The sequence below is a fragment of the Akebia trifoliata genome, chromosome 3, assembly GCF_017979445.1.
Source record: "Akebia trifoliata isolate Shusen 1 chromosome 3, ASM1797944v1, whole genome shotgun sequence".
NCBI lineage: Eukaryota > Viridiplantae > Streptophyta > Magnoliopsida > Ranunculales > Lardizabalaceae > Akebia > Akebia trifoliata.
The window spans coordinates 41,185,100-41,198,475 of NC_141377.1; the positions used below are offsets into that span (position 1 = coordinate 41,185,100).

At 36.0% G+C, this 13,376-nt stretch overlaps 2 protein-coding genes across 4 annotated transcripts; both read left to right on the forward strand.

The window, feature by feature from the left end:
- Positions 1–3,087: 3,087 nt before the first annotated feature.
- On the forward strand, positions 3,088–5,189 carry LOC147406999 (uncharacterized). Its single transcript, XM_086435367.1, has 4 exons — positions 3,088–3,286; positions 3,507–3,576; positions 3,659–3,934; positions 4,156–5,189. The coding sequence occupies exons 1-4, from the start codon at positions 3,119–3,121 to the stop codon at positions 4,290–4,292; spliced, it is 651 nt and encodes a 216-aa protein (XP_086291493.1). The 5' UTR covers positions 3,088–3,118; the 3' UTR covers positions 4,293–5,189.
- A 2,048-nt stretch (positions 5,190–7,237) lies between these two features.
- On the forward strand, positions 7,238–13,376 carry LOC147407000 (magnesium transporter MRS2-3-like). Of its 3 annotated transcripts, none has more exons than XM_086435369.1 (7): positions 7,238–7,775; positions 7,905–8,144; positions 8,238–8,366; positions 9,269–9,432; positions 11,281–11,524; positions 12,729–12,768; positions 12,849–13,005. In XM_086435369.1, exons 1-7 carry the CDS (start codon positions 7,359–7,361, stop codon positions 12,866–12,868), a joined length of 1,254 nt encoding a protein of 417 aa, XP_086291495.1. In that variant the 5' UTR covers positions 7,238–7,358; the 3' UTR covers positions 12,869–13,005. The 3 variants fall into 3 exon arrangements, with proteins under 3 accessions (XP_086291495.1, XP_086291496.1, XP_086291494.1); XM_086435370.1 differs by having other exon boundaries at positions 12,732–12,768; XM_086435368.1 differs by lacking the exon at positions 12,729–12,768 and having other exon boundaries at positions 7,240–7,775; positions 12,849–13,376.

The window sequence follows — 13,376 nt, forward strand, 5'->3', positions numbered from 1 at the left end:
GCCCAACGTAGAAAATTTCCTTACGATAAACAAGCTAATCACTTGTAAAAAAATCATTTGTGGACTTTTGTGTGATGAGCAAGGAAATGGAGAGACTGTCGATCATCTTCTTATCATTGTTCAATAGCCAAAATTCAATTTGGTCATACTTTTTTTTTATGTATTTTCGGTATAAATTGGATTTACCCAAATTTATCTAGTTTCACATTATTTTTGTACTAGATTTAATGCTAGATGAAGTGTCTTTTAAATTATTTTATTATACTAGAAGGTGGCATGTGCAATCGCACAAGTATCAAAGGGGTTGCAATTTTTTTGGCATGTGCAATCGCACATGGTTGTGGGCTCTGATTTTTTTGGCCTTTTACTAGAGTGCCTTGATTATATTGAACTTAAATATAAAGCAAGGACGTTTATGACCACTCAAATTTTGGTGTTGAACCACTTCTACCCCACCTTCTCTCATTATATATAATAATACTAAAGATGTGAACGTTATATGGGTTATTTTGTGTTTTGTAAGGATTGATATGTTTTCTACTTTGAAGTCTCTTCAATCGGTGCCCCCACCACCTTTGAGCCTAACTAGAACTAAGATTTGTTACTTTGAAAGTTATGTGCTAAGCTGATGAGCCAATGGCATGACACCATGTGTATTAAATGAGCAAAAGTGATTGGTGACTGAGAAAAAATTCGGGGAGAAAATTTGGGAGCATTTTAAGTGCTTTAATTTTAGAAACTTTTTAGTAAACATGGCGTCGTGTCATTGGTTCATCAACTTAGCACATAACTTTCAAAACCACAAATCTCTATTCGCCTACCTATTATGTATTTACATTTTTTCCAAAAGAATAATGCTGAAGTGACCTCAAGATTGTACTCGTATCTTACTTTCTTAACGTGAAAGTGTGTAGGAATCATAGATGCTTTTTATCAAGAAAAACATCTATGGTTCCAACACACTTCCACATTAGGAATGCTCTCCACAATTCTATCACTTCAATGGCATGAACATCTCACTAGGTTTTTCTAGTAACAATGATTGTGAAATATTTTTTTTTACTACCATATGAAGGTGACTTCTCTTTGGGCCAACACACCTTATTTTAATACTAATTCTTAGAATCATAGAAGATTTCAAAAGGGGACGGACCTTTGAAACCCCTTTTTCCTGTAGTTTTGTTCTACAGTCCACAAAGCATTTGCGAAAAAATAACAACCTAGTTTTCTTGTATTTGTGGTTAAGATCAGATTAAAATATAATAAAAATGTTTTTTTTTTTTGTTAAAGTGTTAAAAAATGGATGGTCACCAAACTCCTAAATTAAAACGATTGGATGTAATCATCTTGATGATGTGGCACGCCCTTAACCATTTATAATAGCTACAAAGAGCTACACGAAAAAGGGGTTCCAAAGGATATGTTCCCATTTCTCAAAAATGATTGATTTTGTTAGAATCATGAAGGTTGGTTTCACTAAATTTAAAAGAAAATAATAACAATAAAATTTAAACCAAAACATTGGAGTTGATTGAGACTTGTGTTTAACACAATGTCCTTAAGACAAATTTGTTTCCATTATTAGTGTCCATGATTTTGTGAACAACTATCTCCCAAAATACAACGATCTCAATGGTATAAGGGTAGGACTTCAATCTGTATGCCTGGATAACCAAATGCCTGTGTTTTATACTCTCAAAGAATGCACACAAAAATCCAGAATGTAAGAAAATCAAATGAATATAAGCATACAAGAAAATCAAATAAATAAAACCCAAAGTCGAAATGACCATTTTAAAGGAAAGGAGAAGATATGGAGTCTATTGGAAAAGACCTATGGAACAGACAATGTGTCTTTAAGGGACAACCAAAAGAATAGGCTTAACAAGTTGCAAAGCCCAAGTCCATCTATTTAACAAAAAACGCTGATTTTTTGAGAAAAAAATGCGTATTGCATAGTTGATGATTAAAAAAAGCAAGTCTTTCATTTGTGACAAAAATGTCGTTTTATTCTCAATTTTTTTTATATGAATTTTTTTTAAAATACTTTCTTGTTTTTTCAACGTCGGATTTGATACATAATAGAATTTGGTAATTCATAAATGTAAAAATATGGGATTTGATGATAATAACTTGATTTTATGAATTTTCATTATATATATAATATATATATTTTTATAATTTTAATATATATATATATTTATAATTTATTTTTATCATATTTTTTTTTTCATTTTCAACATTTCTTCCCTTATCAATTTAAACCAGTATTCCGACTTTGTGACTATGAGACTAGGTCCAGCAAATTAAGACTTTTCGCGCGTACCCACATGAAGACAACGTTTTTGGATCATGGGGTCCAAAATCCTTCTTTGAACCCATGGGCTCTCGTGCACGTGTGGGGTTACTCATGTTTCTTTTTTATATTCACTTTAATGATTAGAGAGATTCCATATAAAAGTAAAAATTCTTTCTTATAACTTTCTTATATGGGACTGAACAAAATTCACCCCATTATATATCAATATTCATATACAAATAAGGATTCTTTGACCAACTTTTCATTCATTCATTAGTTAGTTTTGAAAATCAAATATACAAAATTATTATCCTCATCGAAGAGCATAAATTTTCACGTGATCCCACCCCAAAAAGTATGTGGATCCCATATAAATTTAAACTCAAAGAGACACAAATGAATATGTTAAAAATCTAATTTTTCAATAGATTTTTCTTCCAAATATTCAATATCTTAAAATTCTTAATTAGATATTTATTTTTAAAACCCATAAATAACATCTTCATTCTGTCTCAATTTTTTTCTTTCTACTAGTCTATTATTGTTTTCAACTTCTTTAAAACTCCAATCTCATTCTTGAGGTTTGAAGGTGGAAAGAGAGAATCTTGACAAGTCCAAAGAAGAAGATAATATCTTCTAGACATTTGGAGGCAGCTTTGGGTGAAAAATCAAGGTCATAAGAGGTTGAAGCCAAGAGCATTTAGGACAAATTTTTATTTATTTTTAATAATCTCTCACAGTAGACCATAGTTCAGGGTGTTTGTTAATCTTGAAAACACAGGGTATCTAAAAAATTCACCAAAATATGGAGGGGTATATATGAAATACGAATCACCAGAAAATTTGTGTAATTTGGGTTTCTCTTCGGTGAGATGTGCCCCAAAGCGTAGAGAATTCGGGATGGAGAAGAAGGAACAGAAGCGAAGAAAGTTCCAAGAAACTCTCCTCAACATTTTCTACCCCAACACCCAACAATCTCCATATCAAGTAAGTTCTTTCTCTCTCTCTCTCTAGAAAACCATTTAAAACCCTAATAAACCTCTCAGCCATGAACACATTTTACAAATCTTCATCTTTTCTTCTATGTAGTGTTTAATTTACTGAAATTCAATCAGTTTTTGGGGTGCCCCAAGCCAATTCCCTTAAGAAACCAGTATATTTCTCCGTTTTATTTGTCTTTTAAATTATTTATTATATTACACTGAAGCAAGATGTTGAAGAAGAAGAACCAGCAGTCATTGTTCAAGAAGAGTGTTCGAATATGGATCACATTACAGGTAAAATCTTAAACAAAGAAAACATCTCCAATTTTAGCTTAAATCGGTGTAAATTGTGATTCTTTAACTGTATGAGTATCAGATTTTTTCGATGATGCTGAAGAGAAGTCACTTAGCGATACGGGTGATTGTGCCCCTCAAAAGCTCACAAGGGCTCAGAGGAAGAAACTTAGGAGAAAAATGCTGAAGAAAACCGCTTCATGTCGAAGGAAAATTATTGGTCCATTGTTACCGGCTTCAATGGATGGCGACGATGTTCTTAGAGATGATGATGAGCCTCCTAGCTTTCATGAGATGCCAATGCTGGAAGCCACTAGTACTGATGTTCAAGGATTGGATGGTGAAATTGACAAGGCGGGTAAGGTTTTATGATATGGGTGTTGGGATTTTTGGAGCTCACACTCATATTTTTGATTGCAAGTTTACGACTTTATTGAGTTTTTATCAAATTTTGGATCATCAGCGATTTTCAGAGCTCACACTCATTTGTTTGATTGCAAGTTTACGACTCTATTGAGCTTATATCAAATTTTGGATCATCAGCTGTGTGTGTATGTGTGTTTTTGTGTGCTTCTTCAGGAGGAGAGATGAGTGGTTGTAGTACTCAAAACAAACTAAAGCACAGAAGATTGGCTAAAAGGCTTAGCCGAAACATGGTGGATGCTTGCGATGATCAAGTTCATCCGTCCTGCAGCAAGGATGAGAGTGCACCCTGAAACATGGAATAAAGGTAAAACTAGCAACCAAGTTCGTTCTCAATATATAGCATGTGCAAGCCCCACTGCAACAATTCAACCTCAAAAAAAAAAATGATGGGATACAGAACAAGTTAAACAGGGAAGTGTTCGATGTGAAAATGAATCAGAATTTGATAATTTCTGAAGGTTTAAAGCTTTGGAGTTTTGTAGTCTAAGCTTGAGACACCGAGAAGTGTAAGAAAGTATACTCATCATTAAAAGAATGCCATAAACTTGAAAATCCTGCTCCGCCATTCAATTCTATGTAATGGTTGGATCTTCTTTTTGGTAAGGTGCAGGAGTTTTGTAATGTCTGCTTAATACATTGTTGGTTAACTTTACTTGAATTCGGAGATTAGATGCCAGATTCGGATAATTGGGTGATGAGTTATAGGTCCAAAATTATCATACAAATTGCTGAAGAATTTTTGACACACTAAGTTGGTTAAAGTCTGTTACTGTTGATATTTGACATCATGAACTGGGTTCAAAACCTTCCCGCCACCCAGGGGCTGAGCCAGGATTTTCTTGTAATGGGGGCAAACTATGGTTAGTTGTATAGTTGAAGAACTTGAACGGTGAGAAAATTATTAATGCTTGAAAATACAATTGGAGGGAGGTGAGTGGGTGGGGGCAAATGGGGAGAGAGGTGAGGGAGTGGGGACAAATGAGGCATGTAATTAGTTGAAAATATAGGGGTGTCTCAAAGTTCTGTGGGGGCAATTGCCCCCACCAGCTCCTTACTAACTCCACCCCTGTCGCCACCTACTAATCCCTATTTCTAACTCTTGGGTTAGACCAATGGCTTAGTTGGTTTGTTACATTGCAAAGCAACTTTGAAGTTGTGGGTTAAGTCCAGCTTACCTATATATATATGGGGTGCGTTCAAGGGCTAACTTTTTAGCAAACTTTTTGGCAAAACTTTTTTCAAAACATGGGTTAGAGGTTTTGGAATGGGCTGATTTTTGGTGAGGATGATCTCTACGGTGAGGAGATCATCATCACCAAAAATCAGCCCATTCCAAAATTTCTAACCTCATAAAAAATAGTTTATAAAAAATGGACGGTCTACGATTTTTCAACTTGTAACATGGGTTAGAAGTTTGGAATGGGCTGATTTTTGGTGAGGATGACCTCCTCACCGTAGAGATCATCCTCACCAAAAATCAGCCCATTCCAAAACCTCTAACCCATGTTTTGAAAAATGTTTTGCCAAAAAGTTTGCTAAAAAGTTGGCCCTTGAACGCCACCCTATATATATATATATATATATATATATATTATATATATATATATATATATATATTAAAAAAAACTCCAAAAAATTGATTTTATGGTATAGATGGTTATGATGACTGCCCTCTCCGTGGCTTGCGAAAATGATTCCTCTAACATTACAACCTTTTCCACTACAATGCTGCCCATAGATCAAATTCTTCGTGGATCGGTGGATTTCACTTGTTTGCTTATGAAAAAAAATGTTTATTTTGTGTCGAAGGAGACTGTTCATGTTGTTAGATGGATAGGCAAGGTAGCTCCTTGTAAAACTGCATCAAACTTTAAGTTTTGAATGCCACAAGGTAGTCCGATCAGTAAGTTTTCATTTTCCACTGTAGGCAGGAGAAATTTTTTCTCTCTTATTGCTAAGGTCATTTGTGTCATATGTCATACAATTGTTCGGCTGTAAGCAAAAAAATCACTCTCCTTGGGAGTGTGATGTGTTACGTGTTACCTGATCCTGATTCAATTAAAATGACTCTTGAGAAAACATATGATCCCAACTGTGTCAACACAATATTCAATGGTCAAGATATATACTTTTTTCTCTAACACACATCTTGGGAAACCCATCTCAAGATAAATCTTGACCATTGGATTTTGTAATCAAGGCTGCAATCATGTGTTTTTTATAAGTCATTCTTCATGAGTCATGAAAACCCATAAAAAAGAGTTGTGATAATCTGACCACCTCACATGGCATACTTGATTGACTATCTAATGTGACAATTTCTGGAATTGTGGATCTGTGCTCCTTGGGATACATGATTTCTTTCGAGAGACATTTTTTAATGGGGAAGAGCAGCCGTGTATCTTGAGGAGCAAATATCCATGGTTTATGAACTTGTCATGTTAGGGTATTCGATTGAATTTACCACATGGGATAGTCAGATTGTCACGATTCATAAAAAAAAATATAGAACATGATCCACATAATTTAAAATAAATTGTTTCAACTTTTTCCAGTATTCTATAACATTTTATGATAGCTGCTAGTGGCATCTCATTTTTTACTTATTATACCTTAGTTCCTTAAATTCTTTGTCACACCCCAATTAAAGATTAAAACACTCTTCAAACCTTACAAAGGTTTGACTCTAACTATATGTAAGGTTTGACTTTAACTATAATCCTAACATTACAAAACATGATAATACCCACTCAAACAATTTCAATCCTTGTTAGAAATATGATTAAGCTCATAAAAAAGATATTATACCCCTAAAGTGGAAATACAAAAGAAAAAAATAAAAAATACAATAAGAGAGTTTCTTTTATTGGCATCCCAACTTTTATTTATTCTCAATCATTCACTTATTTTCTTTATGATGAATGTTATTTTGTGAGTTGAATTTGACAAAATTTCGATTTTGATATCTCATTCATTTTAATTCTCAATACATGCTTTTATAGTAAATTTGTCACTTTTATAATCTACGAATTCGTCGAGTATAAAAGTGACGAAAAAGCATGTTTTGAGAATTAAAATGAACAGTGTATCAATACCAAAAATTACACATTTTGCAAATTTTCTTTATTTTTAATTAGAATGTAATAAGTAAAATTTGGGGTGCCAATAGCAGCTCTAAGTTACATACCGTTATAACGGCGTATCTGCTGTAGTACACCAAAGACCTGGAAGCATAGGATCACCACTCTTGTCGCTTCTTTTTCTTTCCATCTTTTCCACCTCCTTGCCCATTCTGTAAACTACAAAGACGAAAGGACCTATCTCAAACCAAACCTCCACCATAACAGGAACACAAAATGAGAGGTCTTCGACACCCAACAACGAATTCGGGCATAAACCCAGTCGAAGACGAGACCGACCTGGCTCGAGCCGTAGGTGGCGTTGTTGGTCTCAGGAAGAAGGTCACTGGGGTCCGAACATGGCTTCTCATCGACTCAACCGGTCAAACCCAAGCGGTCGAAGCTGGGAAACACTCTATAATGCGCCGAACCGGTCTCCCAGCTCGAGACCTTCGAATCCTCGATCCTCTCTTGTCTTACCCATCAACGGTCCTTGGCCGAGAGAAAGCCATCGTCATCAATCTCGAGCACATCAAAGCCATCATCACCGCCCAAGAAGTTCTCCTCCTCAATTCCAGAGATCCCGCTGTTACGCCTTTCGTTGAAGAGCTTCAACATCGTCTCTCGCGTCATCACCACGCCACCAAAACCCATGTTTATTTTACTTCTTAATTTGCTTTAATTTCAATCTTAAATACTAATTTTAGGGTTTTTGATTCAAGATATGTTTCTGAATTATTGATTTTTAGTATTTTTTTTAATATTTAATTGTGATTTGTGAAGGAAAGTGGGATGAGTGGGGATGATGCCAACTGGACGAATTTGTACAATTTGGAGGAATTACGGTCGAGGACATTAAGCCCTCCGAATTTCTCCGAAGGGTTTCCAGTGAGTATTGATGAGGGAGCTAAGATGGAGGGGAAAGCTGGTTTCGAGAATAGGGATGGTCCGAAGGTTCTTCCATTTGAATTCATAGCGTTGGAAGCTTGTCTTGAGGCTGCTTGCAGTTGTCTAGATAATGAAGTAAAAATTCCTTTTTTTTTTTCCCTAATTTAAATTGATTTAAATTTGTTGTTTATTGCTTATGTTTATTCTATAAAATAAAATTTTGATCAGGCAAGGACATTAGAGCAAGAAGCACACCCGGCTTTAGATAAATTGACATCGAAGATTAGTACTCTCAATTTGGAACGTGTCCGTCAAATTAAAAGCCGATTGGTCGCAATAACTGGCCGTGTTCAAAAGGTTGGTTTTTTCTTCTTTCTTTTATTAATATTTGTGAAAATGTACAACATATATGCTAGAATTGTTTCCATCTTTTGGTTTGAACTCTGCTGATCAAGACCCAAATCCCTTTATGCTTGTCCCACTTAACCAAAAGATATTTAAAGGAGTCCTCAGTACTTTCCGTTATAAAAAAAAAAAGTCTAAAAGTTTCTTGAGTTTATTTGCCAATGCCATAAAGAGAGAAAACAAGAAGAAAGGCCAATTTGATAGTAATTTTTTATTTGCCATTGCCTTCAATAGACCCTATTATTGTAGCTCTACTTGTCATCCTGCTTAGAGCTTTCTTAACCCCAATGAATTGAAAAGAAGATAATGGCTTTTCTTGTTTTAGACCTCTTGAGCTTCTGAAAATACAATTGGTAACCATTCACCATAATTAAAATGCACATATAATATAGAAAAGTTGTACTAACATGGTTGTATGCCCTTTCCATCACACTTACAAACAACAGTCGATAATCATTCCTAATTGCAGAAATCAATGCACTCATAAGCAATCAACACTTCACTCCAGTGGTAAGTGAAGTCTTGAATGTAATGACTTCATTTTATCTATCGTGGGTTTAGGTTCTTCTACCTCAAGATTTATTGGTCAAAGAATAGCACAAGCTTGTTTGCATACCTTCTGGTGAGTGTGGAACATTAGAGATTTCAAACTGGAACTTTGGTTTTATAAGACCTCTGGCAATTTTGACTTTGGGTTGAGGATGTAGCTTAGAGAGCTATTTTCATTTTCTTTTATTTATTTGATTGATGGGCACTGATAATAAACATCAACCAATTGCGCCTCTTGCTTAACCATGTCCTTCATTTTTAGTTTGGGCTGGTTCTTATTGATTTTTTCATATATTTATCATCAGGTCAGGGATGAACTTGAACACTTACTGGATGATGACGAAGATATGGCTGAGATGTATTTGACCGACAAGATGATGCAACAACAATTTGATAGGTCTTCTTCTCTTTCCTCTCCAAAAGGAGATGATGCTATGAATGGAGTTATGCAATCAGACGTGGACGACAGGTTCTTAAATTCTTCATCAACTAGTTTAGTGGCAGTCACTGTTAACAAACCAACCACTCCAAAAGACCTGAGAGTGGAGGAAAATATACACTCAACACTCCCCCTCACCCATAAGGGTGGAAAGAATCTAACCTGTGACTCTTTTTATGGCTTGCTTCTTTGGGTAGAATCTTAACTTTGGATAATTTGATCTATCGGGGGTGATTACCCCAAACTTCTGCCATCTTTGTTTGAGGGATGGGGAGTCAACCAACCACATTCTTATTCATTGTTCTTTCGCCCGTATTATTTGGATGTTCTTCTTATCTCGTTTCCAGGTGGATTGGGTTCTTCCATTTTCTATCTTTGGGCTTTTAAAGGGTTGGAGTTTCAATATCTTCTCTGCTAGAAAGAGGCATCTTTGGACTATCCTTCCATTCGCCATTGCTTGGGGTCTTTGGAAAGAGCGTAACAACAGGGTGTTCCATAGCAAGGAAAGCTTGCCTCATACGGTGATTTTAGAGACTCTGGGATTTCTTTTCTTCTGGTCAAAGATGAGTAAAGGTTTTGAGGGATTGAGCTTCCAAGATTTTATTTTTAATTGGGATATGGTTTGTGAGCCATAGCCTCCCGTTGGGCGTGTTTTTATTTTTTTTGTTTTTTATTTTTCTTGTTTTTATGGTTTTGTTGTTTGGGGGCTATCTCAGCCTCCTCTTATCCTTTTTCTTTCATTAATAAAATTTATATTTATCAAAAAAAAAATTCTAACCTGTGACCTGTGGAACCTAGCTCTCTGATACCATGTTTTTTTTTTTTTTTTTTTTCTGATAAGTATAAAATTTCATTAAGAAAGAGGAAAGGAGGATAATAAATGGTCCAAGAATACAAATGGCCAAAGCCAAATGAAAGAAAACAAAGGCAAAGCAAACAGGGCCACCCCACTAATCAGGGCACCAACTAAGCATACAAAGCATCCCATCTAAAACTAAAATCCTCAAAAAACACCACATCGAAGTCTTTATTCTTCTTGCACCAATAGAAGACAAGGCCCAAGATCTCCAAAAACACGTCTCGAGTCACCCGCTCCTTTCCTTGAAAAATCCGTCTGTTTCTTTCCTTCCAAATTCCTGAACCCATGGCAAATGGAGTAATGGCCTAGAGATACCTCTTTCTGCTAGAAAATATATTGAAATTCCACCCAACAAAAAGATGCTCCACGGACAAAGAGAAGACCCAAGCAGTCCGGAAGAGGGAGGGAAAATAAAACCAAATTTCTGATGTGAAAGCACAATGAATGAAGATGTGATTACCTGATTCTCCACTAGAGTTACAAAGATTAGGCCTGTGGAAGCCTCTTTTCACTAGATTGCCCCAGGTTAGAATCTTACCAAGAAAGGCCAACCAAGTAAAAAAAGATGTCTTTGTCGGAACCAAGGATGACCAAACAGAAGACGCCGGGAAAGTACTGGTGGAGGGGGGCAAGAGTATGTGGTGAAAAGCTTTTATAGAGAACTTACCATCCTTACTCCCCCACCCCACACCCTCCGATCCTCCTCATTAACTGCCAAGTGCCAGGGGGAAAGAATTGAGAAGCTCTAGAACTTACCATCTTGATACCATGTTAACCAACCAACTACTCCAAAATATCGTTTTCTCGGAGAGTGGGTGAACTATGAATATGAGAAGGCCAAGGGGCTTAACTGGGGTATGACACATCCGAGAGTGAAGGAAAATATACGCTCAACAGACACTATAATTATGGGACATATAGACCGCTTTAATTCATGATTAAGTGATCACAGCAAAGTTTACTTTTCTGTGCGATAATATCTAGTACTTCTCAGACAAATTTGCATCGTAATTTTACAGGAATCTGGCTGAAATTCTTTCAGAAGCTAATGAGGTTCCCTATAATTATGAAGGCGGTCTTCAGAATATAGTTAACCAAGACCATTTGTTGGCCATGCGTAACGCACTTAGCAGGGATAGCCATGGGACCCATGCTAGTACCACACACACTTCCATCAGCAAACACCTTGATGTGGAGGAGCTTGAAATGCTCTTGGAGGCGTACTTTGTGCAGATAGACGGTACACTGAACAAATTATCCACGGTATGTGATTTAACCTTATGGTTTGGATTTTGTGGTACACTTAACAAGTTATACATGGTATGTGATTTAATCTTACCATTTTAATTTTATTCTTTAACTTTGGAGCATTCCCTTGTATTTCAACTTCACTACACTCCAATGTAGCTTAGTAGGCCCTGTATGCAAAGTCACCCAAAGGTTGTGATTAAATCATGAAATTTGCTATTTAATGGTAAAGTTCATAAAACTTGTAACTTATTAAAAAAGTTGTGATTAAATTATGGTTTAATCTGTGAAGGAAAAAGTGTTGATTTAATGGTGATTTTCAGTAAGTAGTCGAATTTGGTGACTGTCTGTAAGGAAGCTTACAGAATTTTTCATTAAAATGAAACCACTCTGGAATTAACAGGGCCTAAAATGATTCTTTTCTGGTTGAAGACCACATGTTTCTGCATTTTATTGTTAAGACATCATTGTGGCCATCTTTCAAAATATCTGGAGAAAAGAAAAGAAAAAGAAAATTTTCTGGTTTACTGTTTACCCAATTGGTGTAAGCCTGGTTTTTAGCCTTCCATTTTAAATTCACGAAGGAAAAAAAAAAAAAAAAAAGCTTAGAAGGCCTTACTCTACATTTCAGGGAATTTTTTTTTTTGTGTTTAATGTTGAATAAAACTAATTTTTATACATTGTTCACCTTCAGGAACAGTATCCATAGTTGTTTAAAGAATAATGCTGAAGTGACCTCAAGATAGGACCTCACATCGCACACCCTGACGTGAAAGTGTATGGGAATCATAGACGCTTTTCCTTGAGATACAAGTGAAAAAACATCTATGGTTCGTATCCACTTTCACGTCAGGATGTGCGATATGAGGTCCAATCTTGAGGTCACTCCAGCACAACTCTTGTTTAAAACCAGTTTTTCTCCTTTAAAGCACCAGTGCAAACTATTTTAGGCAGCCCATCCAGTACATCCTGGGTCAGATGAGGTTCTTCGTTGGGTGATGAGCAACGTAACTTAGGAAATAACAAAGGGAAAAATCTAAGATCCCTATCTTAAGGGCCAGGGCTATGGTCGTGGACATATGGCATGAATGTAGGTGGTCAAACATACTCTTTAGTGAGTGATCCTGAATAGGAGATATACTGGGTGGCATATGATCCTGAACAGTTGGTTTTATTATTAACTGATGTCAAGTAAACGGCTATTTATGATTTTTCTCAGAAGACCTCAAATCAAAAAGACTATTGTGCTTTCCAACAAGGTGATCAATATTTCTTGTCTGATATTTTTCCAAAGTTTATTTCACATTCTTATTTAATGTTTGGTTGTCTGATTCTGAAGCTGAGGGAGTATGTCGATGACACAGAGGACTATATTAATATAATGCTGGACGACAAACAGAACCATCTGTTGCAGATGGGGGTCATGTTGACGACAGCAACCCTCGTGGTGAGTGCATTTGTCGTCGTAGCTGGTATATTTGGGATGAACATCAAAATTGAGTTGTTCGATGATGAGAAATTTGGGATGCCTGAGTTCTTGTGGACTGTTGGTGGTGGTGCCACGGGCAGTATATTCTTATATGTCATTGCTATTGCTTGGTGTAAGCACAAGCGTCTACTGGAGTGAGTCAGATGATACGCTACTACTATTGAGAGTAACGGTGAACCACTTCTTTTGATTTTGATACTTCCATACATGTCGGTGATGCCTAACAAATAACTTTGAAATTACTGTATTCTCTTGTATTAGGGTTCTGAAACGAGATAAATTAAGTAGGAACTCTTACAGTCCAGCAGGGTATTCTCTTATTCTTGTTTGGTCTTGTTTGGCAATGCTATCCTAATTGATTTTGGGTTTGATGATCAA

Bases quoted from the DNA above. Each gene is read 5' to 3' on its own strand.
- LOC147407000 (XM_086435368.1), top strand. From the start codon at position 7,359: ATGAGAGGTCTTCGACACCCAACAACGAATTCGGGCATAAACCCAGTC. The intron at 9,433-11,280 runs GTTCTTAAATTC...GTAATTTTACAG, and splicing joins CAATCAGACGTGGACGACAG to GAATCTGGCTGAAATTCTTT. The intron at 11,525-12,848 runs GTATGTGATTTA...CTGATTCTGAAG, and splicing joins CACTGAACAAATTATCCACG to CTGAGGGAGTATGTCGATGA.
- LOC147406999 (XM_086435367.1), top strand. From the start codon at position 3,119: ATGAAATACGAATCACCAGAAAATTTGTGTAATTTGGGTTTCTCTTCG. The intron at 3,577-3,658 runs GTAAAATCTTAA...TATGAGTATCAG, and splicing joins GAATATGGATCACATTACAG to ATTTTTTCGATGATGCTGAA. The intron at 3,935-4,155 runs GTAAGGTTTTAT...GTGCTTCTTCAG, and splicing joins TGGTGAAATTGACAAGGCGG to GAGGAGAGATGAGTGGTTGT.